The sequence below is a fragment of the Oncorhynchus mykiss genome, chromosome 27, assembly GCF_013265735.2.
Source record: "Oncorhynchus mykiss isolate Arlee chromosome 27, USDA_OmykA_1.1, whole genome shotgun sequence".
NCBI classification, from domain to species: Eukaryota; Metazoa; Chordata; class Actinopteri; order Salmoniformes; family Salmonidae; genus Oncorhynchus; species Oncorhynchus mykiss.
This window is the reverse complement of record NC_048591.1, coordinates 32802011-32828468: the sequence shown is the minus strand read 5'-3', so window position 1 is coordinate 32828468 and position 26458 is coordinate 32802011. Positions and strand designations below refer to the sequence as shown.

The window sequence follows — 26458 nt, the reverse complement described above, 5'->3', positions numbered from 1 at the left end:
TTGTGGGTAGCACAACTGCTTGTGTATCTATGTAGGTGGGTTGTGAGAAACATCTGAGAATCTTGTCTGTTTCCTCTGTCTGATTTACAATGTGAGAGTGGTCTCAGTTGATCGGACCTGGAATGAATCTCTTTGGCTGAAAATCATGAAAGACTTTTTACATATTTTTCCCTATGCAGGCAGGCAGACAGGCAGCCCCCAGATGTTGAATGAATGAACTAGCAGAAGATTGACTGCGGAATGGCTGGTTGTCATGGTGCTTTCAATTATCTCACTGTGTCTGAGTTGCACTCTTCAAAGACTTTTATGGTGTGTGTGTGTGTGTCTGTACGTACTTGGTGTTCTAGTGGGATACCCCAGGGAGAACCCAACCCAGGGAGGTACAGATGTAGCTCTTCCCCTCTTTATCTCATTGTAAACACTGATGCCGTTAGTTTTCCTCCTCCTCTTTATCTCAAAGTACACACTGATGCCGGTAGTTTCCCTCCTCCTCTTTATCTCAAAGTAAACACTGATGCCGGAAGTTTCCCTCCTCCTCTTTATCTCAAAGTAAACACTGATGCCGGTAGTTTCCCTCCTCCTCTTTATCTCAAAGTAAACACTGATGCCGTTAGTTTCCCTCATCCTCTTTATCTCAAAGTAAACACTGATGCCGGTAGTTTCCCTCCTCCTCTTTATCTCAAAGTAAACACTGATGCCGGTAGTTTCCCTCATCCTCTTTATCTCAAAGTAAACACTGATGCCGGTAGTTTCCCTCCTCCTCTTTATCTCAAAGTAAACACTGATGCCATTAGTTTCCTCCTCTCCTCTTCATCTCAAAGTTAACTTTGATGCCGTTAGTTTGCTTCCTCCTCTTCATCTCAAAGTAAACTTTGATGCCGTTAGTTTGCTTCCTCCTCTCTTGTCTGAAATGATTAATTGGAAAAAGTTAAGTTAAAAGCTGGCTAATGGATGGAAGAATAATGAATAGCATGACTGCATAAAATAGGAAACTGCTGAGGAAGAGGAGAGCATTAGAAACACATCCTCAGGATATGTCTGTCTGTCTGTCAACAGACACTACATACCAACTAATGTGGCCAGTCAGGCCTGCGCCTGCTAGGATAGGATGCTACACTGTCAATGTGGGGGAGGCCTGTTTGCCCAGTTCTATTTTAACCAACTCCATACTCTGCCTTGTAGTCACCAAGAGCCCTATCCATGGTGCTGAACTGTCTGGGTGAATAGTTTGAGCCCTGTCCATGGTGCTGAACTGGCTGGGGGAACAGTTTGAGCCGTGTCCATGGTCCTGAATTGGCTTGGTGAATAGTTGGATCTCTGTCCATGGTCCTGAAATGGCTAGGTGACGAGCTATAACCCTGTCCATGGTGCTGAACTGGCTGGGTGACTGAACAGACGATGCTGCCCATGGTAGACCTACCATAACCTTGACCAGAGGGAGGTTGGAAGTGAAATTTAGTGACAACTTAATGCAATGAACACAAGCATCAACTATGAAGCTTAACATGTATTAGCTTGTGTTGAAAGTGTCGAGTTTATAAATATACCCTAAAAAAGTAATTGATGAATTTATGCTGACGGAGGGGAAATTCTGAGATCAAGTAGTATCTCTATTGTTTTGTCTTAATGCCCATCTTTGGATAAATTGAATCAGCCGCTGAAACGTGGAGCCACTCAGAAGTGATATATACAGTTGAAGTCGGAAGGTTACATACACAAACTATTTTTTTGGCAAGTCGGTTAGGACATCTACTTTGTGCATGACACAAGTAATTTTTCCAACAATTGTTTACAGACAGATTATTTCACTTATAATTCACTATCACAATTCCAGTGGGTCAGAAGTTTACATACACTAAGTTGACTGCCTTTAAACAGCTTTGGAAATTCCAGAAAATTATATCATACCTTTAGCTTCTGATAGGCTGTGACATAATTTGAGTCAATTGGAGGTGTACCTGTGGATGTTTTCAAGGCCTACCTTAAACTCAGTGCGTTTTTGCTTGACATCATGGGAAAATCAAAAGAAATCAGCCAAGACCACAGAAAAAGAATTGTAGACCTCCACAAGTCTGGTTAATTCTTGGGAGCAATTTCCAAACGCCTGAATGTACCACGTTCATCTGTACAAACAATAGTACGCAAGTATAAACACCATGGGACCACGCAGCCGTCATACCGCTCAGGACGGAGACGCGTTCTGTCTACTAGAGATGAAAAAGTGCAAATGAACAACAGCAAAGGACCTTGTGAAGATGCTAGAGGAAACATGTACAAAAGTATCTATATTCACAGTAAAAGGAAGAAGCCACTGCTCCAAAACCGCCATAAAAATCCAGACTACGGTTCGCAACTGCACATGGGGACAAAGATCGTACTTTTTGGAGAAATGTCCTCTGGTCTGATGAAACAGAAATAGAACTGTTTGGCCATAATGACCATCGTTATGTTTGGAGGAAAAGGGGGATGCTTGCAAGCCAAAGAACACCATCCCAACGGGGGTGGCAGTATCATGTTGTGGGGGTGCTTTGCTGCAGGAGGGACTGGTGCACTTCACAAAATAGATGGCTTCATGAGGAAGGAAAATTATGTTTATATATTGAAGCAACATCTCAAGACTTCCAAAGTTGTGGCAAAATGGCTTAAGGACAACAAAGTCAAGGTAATGGAGTGGCCATCACAAGGCCCTGACCTCAATCCTATATCAAATTTGTTGGCAGAACTGAAAAAGCGTGTGCGAGCAAAGAGGCCTACAAACCTGACTCAGTTACACCAGCTCTGTCAGGAGGAATGGGCCAAAATTCACCCAAGTTAAACTATTTAAAGGCAATGCTACCAAATACTATTTGAGTGTATGTAATTTTCTGACCAACAAGGAATGTGATGAAAGAAATAAAAGCTGAAATAAATCATTCTCTCTACTATTATTCTGACATTTCACATTCTTTAAATGAAGTGGTGATCCTAACTGACCTAAGACAGGGAATTTTTATTAGGATTATATGTCAGGAATTATGAAACTGGGTTTAAATGTATTTGGTTAAGGTGTATGTACACTTCCGACTTCAACTGTATACATCACTTCTGGGTGGCTCCATGGTTCAGTGGCTGATTCAATTCTTTCAAGGATGGGTTTTAAGACAAACCATAGATACTATATGACCTATCTATGTCTATTTAATAAATACATAGATACAGAAAAAAATATATCTATCTATATAATAAATACTATATAATAAATACATATCTATCTATATAATAAATACATATATATCAGTTTACCACCGTCGCTCATGCATACCCTTATTTATGATATTCATGAGGTTGGGCATGAAGACAGAACGTCTGTTCATCCCCCTATCATCTATTCCTTCATCTGTTCATCCCCCAATCCATCTATTCCTTCATCTGTTCATCCCCCAATCCATCTATTCCTTAATGTGTTTATCTCCCAATCCATCTATTCATTCATTTGTTCATCCCCCAATCCATCTATTCCTTCATCTGTTCATCCCCCAATCCATCCATCTATTCATTCATTTGTTCATCCCCCAATCCATCTATTCATTCATTTGTTTATCCCCCAATCCATCTATTCCTTCATCTGTTCATCCCCAATCCATCTATTCCTTCAACTGTTCATCCCCCAATCCATCTATTCCTTAATTTGTTTATCCCCCAATCCATCTATTCATTCAGTTGTTCATCCCCCAATCCATCTATTCCTTCATTTGTTTATCCCCCAATCCATCTATTCCTTCAGCTCTTCATCCCCCAATCCATCTATTCCTTCACCTGTTCATCCCAATCCATCTATTCTTTCATCTGTTCATCCCCCAATCCATCTATTCCTTCATTTGTTCATCCCTGTAACGGTTTTCTTCTGTGGACGAAGGATCGGACCAAAGCGCAGCGTGGTTAGAGTTCAACATGTTTAATAAAGACAATAAACGTGATCACTACAAAATACCAAAACAACAAATGTGAAAAACCGAAACAGTCCTATCTGGTACATAGACACAAAGACAGAAGACCGGAAACAACCACCCACAAAACCCAACACAAAACAGGCTACCTAAATATGGTTCCCAATCAGAGACAATGACTAGCACCTGCCTCTGATTGAGAACCATTTCAGGCCAAACATAGAAATGGGAAAACTAGACACAACATAGAATGCCCACTCAGCTCACGTCCTGACCAACACTAAAACAAAGAAAACACAAAAGAACAATGGTCAGAACGTGACAATCCCCCAATCCATCTATTCATTAATGTACGCATCTTTCTATCTGTTCTGTTCTTTCACCTATCCAATCCTCAGTTAGCAATACATCTTTGATAGAATACTGAATTCATCTCTTTAAGGCTAAAACAGCATCTGAAAATGACATTAAGTTTTAAGGACGGGAAGTGTTTTCTTTCTTTCCTTCCTGAATTAACTATTAAGGTAGTTTGATGATTAATGCATTTCACAGATAACTACAGACTTTTCTCAGTTTGTCTCTGTAGGACCATATATCCAGGTGCAGCTTCAGATATTCTACTGTATTGCTGTTGTAGAAAATCCTTACATTGACCTGTATTACTGTTGTAGAAAATCCTTACATTGACCTGTATTACTGTTGTAGAAAACCCTTACATTGACCTGTATTACTGTTGTAGAAAATCCTTACATTGACCTGTATTACTGTTGTAGAAAATCCTTACATTGACCTGTATTACTGTTGTAGAAAACCCTTACATTGACCTGTATTACTGTTGTAGAAAATCCTTACATTGACCTGTATTACTGTTGTAGAAAACCCTTACATTGACCTGTATTACTGTTGTAGAAAATCCTTACATTGACCTGTATTACTGTTGTAGAAAATCCTTACATTGACCTGTATTACTGTTGTAGAAAACCCTTACATTGACCTGTATTACTGTTGTAGAAAACCCTTACATTGACCTGTATTACTGTTGTAGAAAACCCTTACATTGACCTGTATTACTGTTGTAGAAAACCCTTACATTGACCTGTATTACTGTTGTAGAAAACCCTTACATTGACCTGTATTACTGTTGTAGAAAACCCTTACATTGACCTGTATTACTGTTGTAGAAAATCCTTACATTGACCTGTATTACTGTTGTAGAAAACCCTTACATTGACCTGTATTACTGTTGTAGAAAATCCTTACATTGACCTGTATTACTGTTGTAGAAAACCCTTACATTGACCTGTATTACTGTTGTAGAAAACCCTTACATTGACCTGTATTACTGTTGTAGAAAATCCTTACATTGACCTGTATTACTGTTGTAGAAAACCCTTACATTGACCTGTATTACTGTTGTAGAAAATCCTTACATTGACCTGTATTACTGTTGTAGAAAACCCTTACATTGACCTGTATTACTGTTGTAGAAAACCCTTACATTGACCTGTATTACTGTTGTAGAAAACCCTTACATTGACCTGTATTACTGTTGTAGAAAACCCTTACATTGACCTGTATTACTGTTGTAGAAAACCCTTACATTGACCTGTATTACTGTTGTAGAAAACCCTTACATTGACCTGTATTACTGTCTGTTCTTGTGTTTGCGTCCTAATTGGTTACATAGTAAATATGACTTTACTCTCTCATGGTTTTAGTTGAAAGAAAACTAAAAAACAAACCTTGCTATTTGATGATGCTGGTCTAACTGGTTGGGGCCCAGATATGCTTAGCAGCCTGTACTGGGTAGAAATGTGTTAAGATACCACCTTCGCTAGTTGTTCAGTTCTCGGAAGATAGAATTAAGCCGAAAGTGAACATCAAGGTGTCTGCATGTATTTTATATGTGTAGGGTATATTCAGTGATGTTCTCCTCTTGGTGGTGTTAGTAGTGTATATTCAGTGATGTTCTCCTCTTGGTGATGTTAGTAGTGTATATTCAGTGATGTTCTCCTCTTGGTGATGTTAGTAGTGTATATACAGTGATGTTCTCCTCTTGGTGGTGTTAGTAGGGTATATTCAGTGATGTTCTCCTCTTGGTGATGTTAGTAGTGTATATACAGTGATGTTCTCCTCTTGGTGGTGTTAGTAGGGTATATTCAGTGATGTTCTCCTCTTGGTGGTGTTAGTAGTGTATATACAGTGATGTTCTCCTCTTGGTGGTGTTAGAGTAGTGTATATTCAGTGATGTTCTCCTCTTGGTGATGTTAGTAGTGTATATACAGTGATGTTCTCCTCTTGGTGATGTTAGTAGTGTATATACAGTGATGTTCTCCTCTTGGTGATGTTAGTAGTGTATATACAGTGATGTTCTCCTCTTGGTGGTGTTAGTAGGGTATATTCAGTGATGTTCTCCTCTTGGTGATGTTAGAGTAGTGTATATACAGTGATGTTCTCCTCTTGGTGGTGTTAGTAGGGTATATTCAGTGATGTTCTCCTCTTGGTGGTGTTAGTAGTGTATATTCAGTGATGTTCTCCTCTTGGTGGTGTTTAGAGTAGTGTATATACAGTGATGTTCTCCTCTTGGTGGTGTTAGTAGTGTATATACAGTGATGTTCTCCTCTTGGTGGTGTTAGTAGTGTATATACAGTGATGTTCTCCTCTTGGTGATGTTAGAGTAGTGTATATACAGTGATGTTCTCCTCTTGGTGATGTTAGTAGTGTATATACAGTGATGTTCTCCTCTTGGTGATGTTAGAGTAGTGTATATACAGTGATGTTCTCCTCTTGGTGGTGTTAGTAGGGTATATACAGTGATGTTCTCCTCTTGGTGGTGTTAGTAGTGTATATTCAGTGATGTTCTCCTCTTGGTGATGTTAGTAGTGTATATTCAGTGATGTTCTCCTCTTGGTGATGTTAGTAGTGTATATACAGTGATGTTCTCCTCTTGGTGGTGTTAGTAGTGTATATACAGTGATGTTCTCCTCTTGGTGATGTTAGAGTAGTGTATATACAGTGATGTTCTCCTCTTGGTGATGTTAGTAGTGTATATACAGTGATGTTCTCCTCTTGGTGATGTTAGAGTAGTGTATATTCAGTGATGTTCTCCTCTTGGTGATGTTAGTAGTGTATATACAGTGATGTTCTCCTCTTGGTGGTGTTAGTAGTGTATATTCAGTGATGTTCTCCTCTTGGTGATGTTAGAGTAGTGTATATTCAGTGATGTTCTCCTCTTGGTGATGTTAGTAGTGTATATACAGTGATGTTCTCCTCTTGGTGGTGTTAGTAGGGTATATTCAGTGATGTTCTCCTCTTGGTGGTGTTAGTAGTGTATATACAGTGATGTTCTCCTCTTGGTGGTGTTAGAGTAGTGTATATTCAGTGATGTTCTCCTCTTGGTGATGTTAGTAGTGTATATACAGTGATGTTCTCCTCTTGGTGATGTTAGTAGTGTATATACAGTGATGTTCTCCTCTTGGTGATGTTAGTAGTGTATATACAGTGATGTTCTCCTCTTGGTGGTGTTAGTAGGGTATATTCAGTGATGTTCTCCTCTTGGTGATGTTAGAGTAGTGTATATACAGTGATGTTCTCCTCTTGGTGGTGTTAGTAGGGTATATTCAGTGATGTTCTCCTCTTGGTGGTGTTAGTAGTGTATATACAGTGATGTTCTCCTCTTGGTGGTGTTAGAGTAGTGTATATTCAGTGATGTTCTCCTCTTGGTGGTGTTAGTAGTGTATATACAGTGATGTTCTCCTCTTGGTGGTGTTAGTAGTGTATATACAGTGATGTTCTCCTCTTGGTGATGTTAGAGTAGTGTATATACAGTGATGTTCTCCTCTTGGTGATGTTAGTAGTGTATATACAGTAATGTTCTCCTCTTGGTGATGTTAGTAGTGTATATACAGTGATGTTCTCCTCTTGGTGATGTTAGAGTAGTGTATATACAGTGATGTTCTCCTCTTGGTGGTGTTAGAGTAGTGTATATTCAGTGATGTTCTCCTCTTGGTGATGTTAGAGTAGTGTATATTCAGTGATGTTCTCCTCTTGGTGGTGTTAGTAGTGTATATACAGTGATGTTCTCCTCTTGGTGGTGTTAGTAGGGTATATACAGTGATGTTCTCCTCTTGGTGGTGTTAGTAGTGTATATTCAGTGATGTTCTCCTCTTGGTGGTGTTAGTAGTGTATATTCAGTGATGTTCTCCTCTTGGTGGTGTTAGTGTAATACAGTGATGTTCTCCTCTTGGTGGTGTTAGTAGTGTATATACAGTGATGTTCTCCTCTTGGTGGTGTTAGTAGGGTATATTCAGTGATGTTCTCCTCTTGGTGGTGTTAGAGTAGTGTATATTCAGTAATGTTCTCCTCTTGGTGGTGTTAGTAGTGTATATACAGTGATGTTCTCCTCTTGGTGGTGTTAGAGTAGTGTATATTCAGTAATGTTCTCCTCTTGGTGGTGTTAGTAGTGTATATACAGTGATGTTCTCCTCTTGGTGATGTTAGAGTAGTGTATATTCAGTGATGTTCTCCTCTTGGTGGTGTTAGAGTAGTGTATATTCAGTGATGTTCTCCTCTTGGTGATGTTAGAGTAGTGTATTTACAGTGATGTTCTCCTCTTGGTGGTGTTAGTAGTGTAATACAGTGATGTTCTCCTCTTGGTGGTGTTAGTAGTGTATATACAGTGATGTTCTCCTCTTGGTGGTGTTAGTAGTGTATATACAGTGATGTTCTCCTCTTGGTGATGTTAGTAGGGTATATTCAGTGATGTTCTCCTCTTGGTGGTGTTAGTAGTGTATATACAGTGATGTTCTCCTCTTGGTGGTGTTAGTAGTGTATATACAGTGATGTTCTCCTCTTGGTGATGTTAGAGTAGTGTATTTACAGTGATGTTCTCCTCTTGGTGGTGTTAGTAGGGTATATTCAGTGATGTTCTCCTCTTGGTGGTGTTAGAGTAGTGTATTTACAGTGATGTTCTCCTCTTGGTGATGTTAGAGTAGTGTATATACAGTGATGTTCTCCTCTTGGTGATGTTAGTAGTGTATATACAGTGATGTTCTCCTCTTGGTGATGTTAGTAGTGTATATACAGTGATGTTCTCCTCTTGGTGATGTTAGAGTAGTGTATATACAGTGATGTTCTCCTCTTGGTGATGTTAGAGTAGTGTATATTCAGTAATGTTCTCCTCTTGGTGGTGTTAGTAGGGTATATTCAGTGATGTTCTCCTCTTGGTGGTGTTAGTGTAATACAGTGATGTTCTCCTCTTGGTGGTGTTAGTAGTGTATATACAGTGATGTTCTCCTCTTGGTGGTGTTAGTAGTGTATATACAGTGATGTTCTCCTCTTGGTGATGTTAGTAGTGTATATACAGTGATGTTCTCCTCTTGGTGATGTTAGTAGTGTATATACAGTGATGTTCTCCTCTTGGTGGTGTTAGTAGGGTATATTCAGTGATGTTCTCCTCTTGGTGGTGTTAGTAGTGTATATACAGTGATGTTCTCCTCTTGGTGATGTTAGAGTAGTGTATATTCAGTGATGTTCTCCTCTTGGTGATGTTAGTAGTGTATATACAGTGATGTTCTCCTCTTGGTGATGTTAGTAGTGTATATTCAGTGATGTTCTCCTCTTGGTGATGTTAGTAGTGTATATACAGTGATGTTCTCCTCTTGGTGGTGTTAGTAGTGTATATACAGTGATGTTCTCCTCTTGGTGATGTTAGAGTAGTGTATATACAGTGATGTTCTCCTCTTGGTGGTGTTAGTAGTGTATATACAGTGATGTTCTCCTCTTGGTGATGTTAGTAGTGTATATACAGTGATGTTCTCCTCTTGGTGATGTTAGAGTAGTGTATATTCAGTGATGTTCTCCTCTTGGTGATGTTAGTAGTGTATATACAGTGATTTTCTCCTCTTGGTGATGTTAGAGTAGTGTATATTCAGTAATGTTCTCCTCTTGGTGGTGTTAGTAGGGTATATTCAGTGATGTTCTCCTCTTGGTGGTGTTAGTAGTGTATATACAGTGATTTTCTCCTCTTGGTGATGTTAGAGTAGTGTATATTCAGTAATGTTCTCCTCTTGGTGGTGTTAGTAGTGTATATACAGTGATGTTCTCCTCTTGGTGGTGTTAGAGTAGTGTATATACAGTGATGTTCTCCTCTTGGTGGTGTTAGTAGTGTATATACAGTGATGTTCTCCTCTTGGTGGTGTTAGTAGTGTATATACAGTGATGTTCTCCTATTGGTGGTGTTAGTAGTGTATATACAGTGATTTTCTCCTCTTGGTGATGTTAGAGTAGTGTACAGTGCCTTGCGAAAGTATTCGGTCCCCTTGAACTTTGCGACCTTTTGCCACATTTCAGGCTTCAAACATAAAGATATAAAACTGTATTTTTTTGTGAAGAATCAACAACAACACACAATCATGAAGTGGAACGACATTTATTGGATATTTCAAACTTTTTTTAACAAATCAAAAACTGAAAAATTGGGCGTGCAAAATTATTCAGCCCCCTTAAGTTAATACTTTGTAGCGCCACCTTTTGCTGCGATTACAGCTGTAAGTCGCTTGGGGTATGTCTCTATCAGTTTTGCACATCGAGAGACTGACATTTTTTCCCATTCCTCCTTGCAAAACAGCTCGAGCTCAGTGAGGTTGGATGGAGAGCATTTGTGAACAGCAGTTTTCAGTTCTTTCCACGGATTCTCGATTGGATTCAGGTCTGGACTTTGACTTGGCCATTCTAACACCTGGATATGTTTATTTTTGAACCACACCATTGTAGATTTTGCTTTATGTTTTGGATCATTGTCTTGTTGGAAGACAAATCTCTGTCCCAGTCTCAGGTCTTTTGCAGACTCCATCAGGTTTTCTTCCAGAATGGTCCTGTATTTGGCTCCATCCATCTTCCCATCAATTTTAACCATCTTCCCTGTCCCTGCTGAAGAAAGCAGGCCCAAACCATGATGCTGCCACCACCATGTTTGACAGTGGAGATGGTGTGTTCAGGGTGATGAGCTGTGTTGCTTTTACACCAAACATAACGTTTTGCATTGTTGCCAAAAAGTTCAATCTGGTTTCATCTGACCAGAGCACCTTCTTCCACATGTTTGGTGTGTCTCACCGGTGGCTTGTGGCAAACTTTAAACTACACTTTTTATGGATATCTTTAAGAAATGGCTTTCTTCTTGCCACTCTTCCACAAAGGCCAGATTTGTGTAATATACGACTGATTGTTGTCCTATGGACAGAGTCTCCCACCTCAGCTGTAGATCTCTGCAGTTCATCCAGAGTGATCATGGGCCTCTTGGCTGCATCTCTGATCAGTCTTCTCCTTGTATGAGCTGAAAGTTTAGAGGGACGGCCAGGTCTTGGTAGATTTGCAGTGGTCTGATACTCCTTCCATTTCAATATTATCGCTTGCACAGTGCTCCTTGGGATGTTTAAAGCTTGGGAAATATTTTTGTATCCAAATCCGGCTTTAAACATCTTCACAACAGTATCTCGGACCTGCCTGGTGTGTTCCTTGTTCTTCATGATGCTCTCTGCGCTTTTGACGGACCTGTGAGACTGTCACAGTGCAGATGCATTTATACGGAGACTTGATTACACACAGGTGGATTGTATTTATCATCATTAGTCATTTAGGTCAACATTGGATCATTCAGAGATCCTCACTGAAGTTCTGGAGAGAGTTTGCTGCACTGAAAGTAAAGGGGCTGAATAATTTTGCACGCCCAATTTTTCAGTTTTTGATTTGTTAAAAAAGTTTGAAATATCCAATAAATGTCGTTCCACTTCATGATTGTGTCCCACTTGTTGTTGATTCTTCACAAAAAAATACAGTTTTATATCTTTATGTTTGAAGCCTGAAATGTGGCAAAAGGTCGCAAAGTTCAAGGGGGCCGAATACTTTCGCAAGGCACTGTATATACAGTGATGTTCTCCTCTTGGTGGTGTTAGAGTAGTGTGTATATACAGTGATGTTCTCCTCTTGGTGGTGTGGAGTTGTGGGGACCTTGCTGTTTTTTCATGGTTTATGACCCCAGTGAGACCCAGTGTTTTATGTGCCTTGTCACCCTGCCGTTGGTCAAACCTAAGACACATAAAACATACCATGGAACAGGGTGTTACAGCAAGGTTTCTCTCTCAACACCACATGTGTGTTTGTGTGTTTTTTTGTGTGTGGCTCAGTTGGTAGAGTTAGGAGCTTGAAATGCCACGGTTGTGGGTTCAATTCCCACAGGGGACCAGTATGAAAAAGCAAGAAAATGTGTGCACTCACTACTACTGAAAGTCGCTTTGGATTAGAGCATCTGCTAAATTACTAAATGTAAATGTAAAAAGTGTGGGTGTGGCAGTGAGAGATGGGTATGAAATATGGGGACACGAGGGATATGTCTCTCTGTATGTGCTCTTTCACCCCTTCATAAACAGCTATTTTATTTTAACTCTATTAAACGCCAGCGAACAGGGATATATACAGTACCAGTCAAGTTTGGACACACCTACTCATTCAAGGGTTTTTCTTTATAATCTACATTGTAGAATAATAGTGAAGACATCAACACCATGAAATAACACACATGGAATCATGTAGTAACCAACAAAGTGTTAAACAAATCAAAATACATTTTATACACTGCTCAAAAAAAAGCAAGGGAACACTAAAATAACACATCCTAGATCTGAATGAATGAAATATTCTTATAGTTGAATGTGCTGACAACAAAATCACACAAAAATGATCAATGGAAATCAAATTTATCAACCCATGGAGGTCTGGATTTGGAGTCACACTCAAAATTAAAGTGGAAAACCACACTACAGGCTGATCCAACTTTGATGTAATGTCCTTAAAACAAGTCAAAATGAGGCTCAGTAGTGTGTGAGGCCTCCATGTCCTTGTATGACCTCCCTACAACGCCTGGGCGGTCATGCTGGAGGATGTTGCATGCAGCAGAACGTTCTCCACGGCGTCTCCAGACTGTCACGTCTGTCACATGTGCTCAGTGTGAACCTGCTTTCATCTGTGAAGAGGACAGGGCGCCAGTGGCGAATTTGCCAATCTTGGTGTTCTCTGGCAAATGCCAAACGTCCTGCACGGTGTTGGGCTGTAAGCACAACCCCCACCTGTGGACGTCGGGCCCTCATACCATCCCCATGGAGTCTGTTTCTGACCGTTTGAGCAGACACATGCACATTTGTGGCCTGCTGGAGGTCATTTTGCTGGGCTCTGGCAGTGCTCCTCCTGCTCCTCCTTGCACAAAGGCGGAGGTAGCGGTCCTGCTGCTGGGTTGTTGCCCTCCTTCGGCCTCCTCCACGTCTCCTGATGTACTGGCCTGTCTCCTGGTAGCGCCTCCATGCTCTGGACACTACGCTGACAGACACAGCAAACCTTCTTGCCACAGCTCGCATTGATGTGCCATCCTGGATGAGCTGCACTACCTGAGCCAGTTGTGTGGGTTGTAGACTCCGTCTCATGCCACCACTAGAGTGAAAGCATCGCCAGCATTCAAAAGTGACCAAAACATCAGCCAGGAAGCATAGGAACTGAGAAGAGGTCTGTGGTTACCACCTGCAGAACCACTCCTTTATTCGGGGTGTCTTGCTAATTGCCTATAATTTCCACCTTTTGTCTATTCCATTTGCACAACAGCATGTGAAATTTATTGTCAATCAGTGTTTCTTCCTAAGTGGACAGTTTGATTTCACAGTAGTGTGATTGACTTGGAGTTACATTGTGTTGTTTAAGTTTAAGCTTTGCACACTCTTGGCATTCTCTAAACCAGCTTCAATCAGTAGTCACCTGGAATGGTTTCAATTAACAGGTGTGGCTTGTAAAATGTTAATTTGTGGAATTTCTATCCTTAATACATTTGAGCCAATCATTTGTGTTGTAACTAAAATAGGTATGGTATGCAGAAGATAGCCCTATTTGGTGAAAGACCAAGTCCATATTATGGCAAGAACAGCTCAACAAGCAAAGGGAAACGACAGTCCATAATTACTTTACGATGTGAAGGTCAGTCAATACAGAACATTTCAAGAATTTTGACGTTTCAAGTGCAGTCACAAAAACCATCAAGCTCTATGATGAAACTGGCTCTCATGTTGACCGCCACAGGAAAGGAAGACCCAGAGTTAATTAGTGTTACCAGCCTCAGAAATTGCAGCCCAAATAAATGCTTCACAGAGTTCAAGTAACAGACACATCTCAACATCAACTTCAGAGAATACTACGTGAACCGGGCCTTCATGGTCGAATTGCTGCAAAGAAACCACTACTAAAGGACAGCAATAATAAGAAGAGACTTGCTTGGGCCAAGAAAAACGAGCAGTGGATATTAGACCTTTGGAAATCTGTCCTTTGGTCTGATGACTCCAAAGTTGAGATTTTTGGTTCCAACCGCCGTATCTTTGTGAGACGCAGAGTAGGTGAACGGATGATTTCCACATGTGTGGTTCCCACCGTGAAGCATGGAGGAGGAGATGTGATGCTGTGGGGGTGCTTTGCTGGTGACACTGTCAGTGATTTATTTAGAACTCAAGGCACACTTAACCCGCATGGCTACCTTGACATTCTGCAGTGATACACCATCCCATCTGGTTTACTCTTAGTCCCACTATCATTTGTTTTTCAACAGGACAATGACCCAACACACCGCCAGGTTGTGTAAGGGCTATTTGACCAAGAAGGAGAGCAATGGAGTGCTGCATCAGATGACCTGGCCTCCACAATCACCGACCTCAACACAATTAAGATGGTTTGGGAAGAGTTGCACCGCAGAGTGAAGGAAAAACAACTGCTCAACATATGTGGGAACTCCTTCAAGACTGTTGGAAACGCATTCTTCATGAACCTGGTTGAGAGAATGCTAAGACTGTGCAAAGCTGTCATCAGGGCAACGGGTGGCTACTTTGAAGAATCTCAAATATAAAATGTATTTTGATTTGTTTAACACTTTTTTGGTTACTACATGATTCCATATGTGTTATTTCATAGTTTTGATGTCTTCACTATTCTTCTACACTGTTGAAAATAAAAAAAGTACATTTAAAACATATCCAAACTTTTGACTGGTACTGTATGCCAGTCTAATGACTTCAGGATTCCGAGAAATGCCAGATGTGTGCCGTTTCTAGTAAGTTTCTTTCCCCAGAATGAAACTTAGAAGAAGGGATATCTCACTGCTCCTGCAAACCTCCGATACTGTAATTAGATTTCACTACATGTACCTTGGCAGCTCTCAGATGTATGGGCTAACAATATGTATTGTATTGTTTGTTGGGAGGATGATGATAATGGGCCGGGATTAGATGTGAGGTCTCTCTCTCTCTCTCTTGCCCCCTCCCCTTCTCGGGATGATGAAGTTAGCTTGGACCAACACTCCAGGTTATTTTGGCAGTGTGTAGCGCTCACCTTGTGTGTGTGTGCTCGTGTGGTTTCATGTGCGTGTGTATCTGTACTTTGGTATGAGTTGTGTGTGTATTTGTATCACTCTAACTTTGTCTAAGTTCTCTGTCTTTGTGTAAGTGAGTGTCTCTTCTCTCTATCGTTGGGTGTCTTTCAGTCTCTGTCTCAGTCTTTCTCTACCTTTGGCTGTCTTTGAGTGTGTCTTTGAGTTTATTTTTCTGTCTGCCTCAACAGAGTCTGAACACAGAGGTGAGTTGGACATTCTGACTCCAGTGTGTACACACATACACACACAAACACACACACACAGAAAAGTGGGCGTCTCGATGGAAGAGCACAAAGTCTGGGCCCCACTCTTAGTAATGTGCCCGGCAACCAACATAATTGATAGAAAACAGACATTACTAATCCGGCCACGTCTAATCTTTATGGAAAACACCCACCTCCGCTCTGCAGCTAATTTTGCTGCTTTTCTCCGTCTGCCTCCGGTTCCAACGCGACGCAGGCTTCCCTGCTAACGCATTCTCTGGATGTCACTATCTCCCCCTACACACATGTACTTATGCACACACACATGTACTTATGCACACACACACGTACTTATGCACACACACACAGATGTCGACATGCATGCAATCACACTCCCATTTCCAGAAGCCAACTCAGTGGTGAGATGCAGTGAGTTGCTGGCATGAAAAGAGCATACGAAAGAGAGAGTTTATCTACTCTGTGAATGAACAGCAGAGCAAAGCGAAAGGGAGGGGGGGGTTTAAAGTTCACCCCCACTGCGAAGGACTGTCTGTCTGACCCAGTACTCTACTGTGAGAGTACAGTGAGGGTTATGGTTTCAGAGGAGTTGTGAACTGGGCCTGGAATTTACTTTGTTTAGTTTGATATTGTGTCTGTTGTAGAACATTTGTGGATGTGAGCGTTAATGTTGGGGTGATGTCATTTTTACTCTGACTTTCCTCAGTTACTTACCTTTAAACTGTTTTGTTTACTAGAATAGGCTAAGAGTCACTGTGCTTCATTGGTTCAGCTTTGTTATGACACGTGTAATAATGTTTTCTTTGTAATCACCAGAGCAAAAATGTTGCCGTTACGAGACATTAAACACCGGTCAACAGGCCAAATGGCAGATATTAGTACTAAAGTGACCTTTGTCTCAACTTGTTTGTTAGCTAAGAAGGGAAGTAAAAGGCTTTGCATGCTTTTTCCGAACACGCACACCTCATTGACAGACACACTGACAAACACACCAAGAGCGAGCATTAGAGGGACATATCTAGACTGAGGTGATATCTAGGGACTTCTATTTCTTTGTACTGTTGTTTTGCGCTGCAGAAAAGAGATAATGGGTTCAGGGGCTCTCCCTGCCTGTCTCATCTTTCCCCCTCTCCTCCCCGGGGCAGGTGGCAGCCTGTACCAGATGGGCAGAGCAGGTGTGTGTGGGAAGAGGAAACATTTCAATATGTAATGAGCTCCACCACCCTACTCTTGGAGAAAACCAACATACATCAATATTTTTATCCCGCTACAGTATATTATTATATACTTTGGTGTTGCAAGGTATACCGAAACTTTGGTACTTTTTCGATACGAAAACCCCCCGGTTCGGAACTAGAATTTTTGTTATGTTCGGTACTTCTGTCAAATGTGTCTCACATGATTGAGAGGGTCAAGTCTGTATCAGCACAGCCCCTTTTTATAGTGTGGAGAGTGAAGTGGCTGCTCCACTTAGGAATTCATTGCTCGAGCTGTCTGGGCCCCATTAGCTCTGTACTCATGATGCACAGAAGTTAAAACGCTTGAATAATGCTACACGATATGTTGAAACTGTTTGCAAAACAATGTCCATACATGCTAGAATGCTTTCACAATGCAAGATGATACCGGTAGCTTTCAGTTCCCTCCCCTTGTGCTTTGTTTGTGTTAAATGCAAACCATAATGCAAAATATGCTGATTTCAAAGTTGATTGTACCAAAAACGTCACATTTTCTCCCTTTGCCACAGAAAACGAATTAACTTCTTCGTCTCCCTCCCCTCCCATCTGGTTTATACTATATTAAATAGCCACAATGTCAAATTCCACAGCCACATTCTGCCTTGTGAATGATCTCATTACTTTCTTAAACAGACAGCATACACTTTGATAATAGAGGGGATTGCTTCTTCCATGCAAATGTTGTTGATCAGTACAATAAAATATGTTGTCCTAGCAGTTTCCAATAAAGTAAGTCCTAAATGTAAGGGAGTGTTTTGTCATCTGTAGCCCCATGAAATCAGCTAATACAAGTTCAAAAACTCAATGCACACATTCCAATTGAAAAGTATGCATTCACCTGTATTGTGAATAGACCTAGGCTGCATCTTGATTTACCCAGTTTCTATCTCTAAAAAAATATACATAAACGTTTTTCACATGTAATGATATTGAACTCAAAAGATGCCCAACAATTTAACAGCAGTAGCTGAGTGTGTGTCTATATCAAGTGCCGTTATGTGACTTTGGCTGGGACACCTTGTTTTGTTGTTGTATTGTTTTCATATTGAGTATCGTGATACTGAACCTGGTATCGGTGTCAACATTCTGGTATGGTGACAACTAATATGCTGTATCGGCCTTCACACACTCACACAGAGCGAGAGAAAGAGACTACCAGGCAGTTCAGACATACAGTATGTATAAACACACAAAGACGAGATGTGTTGAAGTTCTTCAGGGATTGAACTTTACCTACACTCAACAGCCAGACAGAACATCCCAAAATAATCTTCTTATTGATCAGTCATTACCGTTTGAACATTGCAGCTCTCCACATTGGTACAGCTTCAAAGCTGTTTCCTAGGTAACTGTTCTTCTGTAGTGTTCTCTCTTTCTCTTCTCTGTAAAAGGCCAGCATCTGATCTCAAGGGCTGAATGTGGAGAGAGGGAGGGAGGAACACCAACTCCACACTCTGCCTTGTAGTTACCAGGATCCCTGTCCACGGTGCTGAACTGCCCGGCTGACTAGTGAGAACCTGGTCCTCGGTGCAGGACTGTCTTGGTGATTAGTTAGAACCCTCTCTATGGTGCTGAACTGGGTGGGTGAATAGTTAGAGCCCTGTCCACGGTGCTGAACTGACTGGCTGACTAGTGAGAACCTGGTCCTCGTTGCTGAACTGTCTTGGTAAATAGTGAATGGCCTACAGAAGGTTTTTAGAAAGATAGACTTGTACTTGTTATATGCTCACACAGTAGAGGGGTTTAGAAGTGTTTGTTTGAGCAGTCCATTTTTAAGAACTGCCAAAGAAGAGAAGCAGTATGTTGATTGCTGGACCTCCATAGTTGTTTTTTGTTGTTGTTCATTAAAAAGTGATGACGGTGCCTGGATCATAACAAGCCTAGCATGCTCAGTATAATTGTGCTATAAAACGGTCAAATAAAAGGCTTTGTTGTGTTGATAGTCACGCCAGGAAGAAGAGTTCTCCTCTCACACTCCAAGCTTTAGTCTCTGTAGGAGGTCAGCGAAAACATAACTGGGGATTTTATCGTCAGTATGTTTTTCCCCCGGTATAATGTGTTGATAGAACTTCACTGTCGTGTGTCGTGATACTAAACCTGGTATTGGTATCGAAGTCAAAATTAATGTGTGTGCGTGTGTATATATCAGTGTACGTCTGTGTAATTCAGTGCTTCTGGGGTCTTAATAGATACTGATGAAAGAGACTGATAAAACAACGTACCACCTGTATGACTGGAGGAGCCTTCTAGCTTACTAATAGACTGTTACGTTAAGCCTAACCTGCTAGTGGACTGTTGAGTTTTTGAATCTGGAGGGTGTTGGAGGAATAGGAGATGGATGGACGCACGCACGCACTTTCTCCTCAGGAGCCTGAGGCCTTCCCTTCACCTAACACGCTCAAGCACATGCGCATTCATTCATTAGTATGCCCTCCAGGGTGTATAGTCCAGTATAGTTAGACAGGCCCACTCTGGCACCCCAACCTCACCACTTCTCCTCTCTACAGTGCATTAGGAAAGTATTCAGACCCACATTTTGATGCGTACAGCCTTATTCTAAAATGGATTGAGTAAAAATGTCCCTCATCAATCTACACACAATACCTCATAATGACAGTGAAAACAACATGTTTTTAGACATTTTTGCAAATGTATTAAAAATAATAAACAGAAATACCTTATTTACATAAGTATTCAGACTCTTTGCTATGAGACTTGAAATTTAGCTTAGATGCATCCTGTTACCATTGATCATCCTTGAGATGTTTCTACAGCTTGATTGGAGTCCACCTGTCATAAATTCAATTGATTGGACATGATTTGGAAAGGCACACACTTGTCAGAGAAAAAAACAAGCCTTGTGGTCGAATTGTCCGTACAGCTCAGAGACAGGATTGTGTAGAGGCACAGATCTTGGGAAGGGTACCAAAACATTTCTGCAGCATTGAAGGTCCCCAAGAACACACTGGCTTCCATCATTATTAAATGGAAGAAGTTTAGAACCACCAAGATTCTTCCTAGAACCGCCCGCACGGACAAACTGAGAAATCGGGAAGAAGGGCCTTGGTCAGGAAAAAGGCACCTAAAGACTCTGACCATGACAAACAAGATTCTCTGGTCTGATGAAACCAAGATTGAACTCTGGTCTGAATGCCAAGAGTCACATCTGGAGGAAACCTGACACCGTACCTATGGTGAAGCATAGTGGTGGCAGTGTCATGCTGTGGGGATGATTTTCAGCGGCAGGGACTGGGAGACTAGTAAGGATCGAGTCAAAGATGAATGGAGCGCATGTACAGAGAGATCCTTGATCCAGAGCTCTCAGGACCTCAGACGGGGGCAAAGGTTCACCTTCCAACTGGACAACGACCCAAAGCACACAGCCAAGACAACACAGGAGTGGCTTCGGGACAAGTCTCAATGTCCTTGAGTGGCCCAACCCGAGCCTGGACTTGAACCCGATCGAACATCTCTGGAAAGACCTGAAAATAGCTGTGCAGCGCCTCTCCCCATCCAACCTTACAGAGCTTGAGAGGATCAACAGAGAAGAATGGGAGAAACTCCCCAAAAACAGGTGTGCCAAGCTTGTGGTGTCATACCCAAGAAGACTCAATGCTGTAATCGCTGCTAAAGGTGCTTCAACAATGTACGTAGTAAAGGGTTTGAATACTTATGTAAATGTGATATTTCAGTTTTTTTTATTTGTAATAAATGTGCAAAAATGTCTAAACTTGTTTTTGCTTTGTCATTTTGGGGTATTGTGTGTAGATTGATGAGGGGGGGGGGGATGATTTATTCAGTTGTAGAATAAGGCTGTAATGAAACAAAATGTGGAAAAAGTCAAGGGGTCTGAATACTTTCTGAAGACACCTTATGTCCTGTGTAATTTATCTTGATAAATCAATATGGAGGACTAGGATCAAGGCCTTTGACAAGTTTGCCCTCAGTTGAGGTCTATTCAAAGTGTACTCAACTCATCACGCCTGTGAGGATCGGCCTCAAAACTAGACTTTCATGAGGCTATCAACCTCCTTATTTGCGCACGCACGGCACACACACACACACACACACACACACAGAGTCTGGTACAGCTAACCTTGTGGAGAGACACAATTCAGGACTTCTGGTCCCCACAAGAATAGTTAAACACGTCCACACACACATACATATATATACATATATATATATATACACACAAAAAATTAACTGTTTGCGATTGAAAGCTAATATAGTGCCCTCCCAGTGAGAAAGGGTACATAGAGTATGACACGTACCTGTGTCTGGCTTCTCTAGGCTGTGTGTGGTTGACCTCAGCCTGAACCCATAGAGACATGCTGATAGCCATCATTGTTTCAAATGTCTTTCAATCTGTTTTCAACAAGTAGAGAGGTTGAGCTCAGTCCAATAGTCCTGATGGATATCCTCTGTGGTTGAGGGTTCTATTCCAACTGATGTTTGTCGTTGAAGGTTGATAGGGTGTCTGGATTGAAAACCCCCTCGGCATCTTCCCAACACCTGAACCTGACACAGCTGGTAATGAATCAACAAAACAACAATAAAAACAAAATAACTTTACAGCAATATGAATTTTTTTTTCCAAAATAGCAATGCCGGGCCTGACTCGGACAAAGCTCCGCCTCAGTAGTCTCTGTTACCTGCATTATTTAGCCTGACGTTTAGAAATGGAGGGTGCCTTTCTCCCGTGTCGGAGTGTTTCTCTCTCTAGTATAAAGGTGTGTTTATCTTGATGTCCACACCTCAGGGGAACCATTTTCCTCCAAATTTAGATTTTCTGCTCCTAACCCTCTGGTCATTGATACAGTGCCTTCAGAACATATTCACACCCCTTTTTTTTAGTAGTGACTCAGGGGTGTGAATACTTATGTAAATTAGATATTTCTGTATTTCAATACATTTGCTAAAGTGTATACAAACATGTTTTCACTTGTGTAGCTCAGTTGGTAGAGCATGGATCTTGCAATGCCGGGGTTGTGGGTTTGATTCCCATGGGGGACCAGTATGAACAAATATGAAAATGTATGCACTCCCTACAGTAAGTTGATCTGGATAAGAACGTCTGCTAAGTGACTAAACTGACTTTGTCATTATGGAGTATTGTGTGTAGATGGGTGAGATGTTTCCATTTTTTGAATCTATTTTGAATTCAGGCTGTAACACAACAAAATGGGGAATAAGTCCAGGGGTGTGAATACTTCCTGAAGACTGTATATGTAATATGTGTCCCTATGTTTTATGTCACTGGTGTTACCGCCTTGATTTATTAGCTAATCACACCCTTTTACAATGTCATACATTTTAAGTGTGCTTTGATAATTTGGTGAGTTACTCAATTTAAATAAAGGGAAATTACATTGTGAGCAAAATGATTAATCAAATCACTTACTTTCTGAAGGCACTATTATCACAGGCTGTAGATGTCACTGGTTTAGACAGACAGTACTGGCTGTAGATGTCACTGGTTTAGACAGACAGTACTGGCTGTAGATGTCACTGGTTTAGACAGACCGTACTGGCTGTAGATGTCACTGGTTTAGACAGACCGTACGGGCTGTAGATGTCACTGGTTTAGACATAGTGCAAGTTGTAGATGTCACTGGTTTAGACATAGTGCAAGTTGTAGATGTCACTGGTTTAGACATAGTGCAAGTTGTAGATGTCACTGGTTTAGACAGTGCAAGTTGTAGATGTCACTGGTTTAGACATAGTGCTAGTTGTAGATGTCACTGGTTTAGACAGACAGTACGGGCTGTAGATGTCATTGGTTTAGACAGACAGTACGGGTTGTAGATGTCACTGGTTTTGACATAGTGCTAGTTGTAGATGTCACTGGTTTAGACAGACAGAACAGGCTTTAGATATCACTGGTTTAGACAGTGTTAGTTGTAGATGTCACTGGTTAAGACAGACAGTACGGGCTGTAGATGTCACTGGTTTAGACAGCGCAAGTTGTAGATGTCACTGGTTTAGACATAGTGCAAGTTGTAGATGTCACTGGTTTAGACATAGTGCAAGTTGTAGATGTCACTGGTTTAGACATAGTGCAAGTTGTAGATGTCACTGGTTTAGACATAGTGCTAGTTGTAGATGTCACTGGTTTAGACATAGTGCTAGTTGTAGATGTCACGTTACCACAGACAGTACTGGCTGTAGATGTCACTGGTTTAGACAGACTGTACTGGCTGTAGATGCCACTGGTTTAGACAGATAGTACTGGCTGTAGATGTCACAGATTTAGACAGACCGTACTGGCTATAGATGTCACGGGTTTAGACAGACAGTACAGGCTGTAGATGTCACTGGTTTAGACAGACCGTACTGGCTGTAGATATCACTGGTTTAGACACAGTGCAAGTTGTAGATGTCAATGGTTTAGACATAGTGCAAGTTGTAGATGTCAGTGTTTTAGACAGACAATACGGGCTGTAGATGTCACTGGTTTAGACAGTATGGGCTGTAGATGTCACTGGTTTAGACAGACAGTACGGGCTGTAGATGTCACTGGTTTAGACATTGTGCAAGTTGTAGATGTCACTGGTTTAGACATTGTGCAAGTTGTAGATGTCACTGGTTTAGACATAGTGCAAGTTGTAGATGTCACTGGTTTAGACACAGTGCTAGTTGTAGATGTCACTGGTTTAGACATAGTGCTAGTTGTAGATGTCACTGGTTTAGACATAGTGCTAGTTGTAGATGTCACTGGTTTAGACAGTGCAAGTTGTAGATGTCACTGATTTAGACATAGTGCTAGTTGTAGATGTCACTGGTTTAGACAGTGTAAGTTGTAGATGTCACTGATTTAGACATAGTGCTAGTTGTAGATGTTACGACAGACTGTACTGGCTGTACATGTCACTGGTTTAGACAGTACTGGCTGTAGATGTCACTGGTTTAGACAGTGCGGGCTGTAGATGTCACTGGTTTAGACAGTGCGGGCTGTAGATGTCACTGGTTTAGACAGTACGGGCTGTAGTTGTCACTGGTTTAGACATAGTGCTAGTTGTAGATGTCACTGGTTTAGACATAGTGCTAGTTGTAGATGTCACTGGTTTAGAAATAGTGGTAGTTATAGATGTCACTGGTTTAGACAGAAAGTACTGGCTGTAGATGTCACTGGTTTAGACAGACAGTACTGGCTGTAGATGTCACTGGTTTAGACAGACAGTACTGGCTGTAGATGTCACTGGTTTAGACAGACAGTACTGGCTGTAGATGTCACTGGTTAAGATGGACAGTACGGGCTGTAGATGTCACGGGTTTAGACAGTACGGGCTGTAGATGTGACTGGTTAAGACAGACAGTGCAGGCTGTAGATGTCACTGGTTAAGACAGACAGTACGGGCTGTAGATGTCACTGGTTAAGACAGACAGTACGGGCTGTAGATGTCACTGGTTAAGACAGACAGTACGGGCTGTAGATGTCACTGGTTTAGACATAGTGCTAGTTGTAGATGTCACTGGTTTAGACATAGTGCTAGTTGTAGATGTCACTGGTTTAAACAGACCGTACTGGCTGTAGATGTCACTGGTTTAGACAGTGCTAGTTGTAGATGTCACGGGTTTAGACAGTGCTAGTTGTAGATGTCACGGGTTTAGACAGTGCTAGTTGTAAATCTCACGGGTTTAGACAGTGTTAGTTGTAGATGTCACTGGTTAAGACAGACATTACGGGCTGTAGATGTCACTGGTTTAGACAGTGCTAGCTGTAGATGTCACTGGTTTAGACAGTGCTAGCTGTAGATGTCACGTTACGACAGATAGTACTGGCTGTAGATGTCACTGGTTTAGACATAGTGCTAGTTGTAGATGTCACTGGTTAAGACAGTGCGGGCTGTAGATGTCACTGGTTAAGACGGACAGTACGGGCTGTAGATGTCACTGGTTTAGACAGTACAGGCTGTAGATGTCACGGGTTTAGACAGTACGGGCTGTAGATGTCACTGGTTAAGACAGACAGTGCAGGCTGTAGATGTCACTGGTTAAGACAGTACGGGCTGTAGATGTCACTGGTTAAGACAGACAGTACGGGCTGTAGATGTCACTGGTTAAGACAGACAGTATGGGCTATAGATGTCACTGGTTAAGACAGTACGGGCTGTAGATGTCACTGGTTTAGACAGTACGGGCTGTAGATGTCACTGGTTTAGATATTACGGGCTGTAGATGTCACTGGTTTAGACATAGTGCTAGTTGTAGATGTCACTGGTTTAGACAGACAGTATCGGCTGTAGATGTCACTGGTTTAGACAGTGCTAGTTGTAAATGTCACGGGTTTAGACAGTGTTAGTTGTAGATGTCACTGGTTAAGACAGACAGTACGGGCTGTAGATGTCACAGGTTTAGACAGTGCTAGCTGTAGATGTCACTAGTTTAAATTGACAGTGCTGGCTGTAGATGTCACTGGTTTAGACAGTGCTAGCTGTAGATGTCACTGAACAGACAGTGCTGGCTGTAGATTTCACTGGTTTAGACAATCTTGACTGTAGATATACTTGAAAGGTTCCAGAAAGCACCTGGAAGCACCTGGATGATCAGCAAGAGTCTTGGATGACCTAATCCCAATTGAGATGTTGTGGCTGGAAAACCCACATGTTGCTGAGTTTAAAGCAGTTCTGCATGCAACAGTGGGCCACAATTCCTCCACAGCGGTGTGAACACTCACTGATCAACAACTACAGGAAGCGTTTGGTTGCAGTCATTCCAGCTAAAGGTGGCACATCCACTTATTGAGTGTGAGGGGGCAATTACTTTTTCACACAGGGGAATTGAGTGTTGCATAACTTTTCTTAATTAAATAAATAAAATAAGTATATATTTTTTTGTTATTTGTCAACCGAGGTTCCCTTTATCTAATATTTAGGTTTTGGTTGAAGATCTGCTAACATTCAGTATAACTAATATACAAAAATAGAGAATCTCAAAGGGGGAAAATACTTTTTCACAGCACTATATGTATTGTAGTGGATATACAGTATGTTAGATATACTGTATGTTATAGGAGAGAAGAGATAGAAAAGGGTATGATGATAGATGTGACTAGAGCAGTAGTTCTGGAATAAAACAAGACAGGCTAGATCTACAGTAGCTGTAATCTAAAAGTTGCTGTATGTCCCCCTAGTAGTCGTGTCTCCTCGCTGCCTCATTACTGTTTAGCCACGTTCCCCTGTCTCTTCATTGTTTTGTTGGTAGTGTCTCTCCCTTTGCCCCTTCCTGTATCCTATCACTTGTAGTCCCCTTTTCCTTTGACCTTGTAGTCTTGTCATTAGGCTTAATCCATCATTCTGTTGACCCTCTTTATTTCTCTCTTTTCTCCTCATTGCTATTCTGGTGTGTTCTCCTGGGCCCTTGTCCTCTTCTCCTCCATTTTCTTACTTGTCTGTTGTCCTTTTTGCCCTATATGCTTTCCCCTCTTTCTTGGCTCTTTTGGCCATTCTCTCTCCCTCTCGCCCACCCTCTCGCTCCCACCCTCTCGCTCCCCCTCGCTCCCACCCTCTCGTTCCCCCTCGCTCCCACCCTCTCGTTCCCCCTCGCTCCCCGTAGCTCCCACCCGCTCACCCTCCCTCCCACCCTCTCGCTCTCCCTCCCACCCTCTCGCTCACCCAC

General features: G+C 41.6%; 1 protein-coding gene across 6 annotated transcripts in view; it reads left to right on the top strand.

The window, feature by feature from the left end:
- The window catches only part of slc36a4 (solute carrier family 36 member 4), a 242838-nt gene that overhangs the window by 92332 nt on the left and 124048 nt on the right, over positions 1–26458 (top strand). Inside the window, exon 12 of one of the 6 annotated variants that reach the window (XM_036965571.1) lies at positions 16745–17748. The exons of 2 other annotated variants lie outside the window; for them this stretch is intronic. In XM_036965571.1, coding sequence (XP_036821466.1) covers positions 16745–16809 — 65 coding nt within the window. In that variant the 3' untranslated portion in view covers positions 16810–17748. Of the gene's footprint in view, positions 1–179; positions 1758–14562; positions 14627–15566; positions 17749–26458 lie in introns of those variants that run through there. 3 more of the 6 variants (XM_036965573.1, XM_036965574.1, XM_036965572.1) reach the window with 3 other exon arrangements.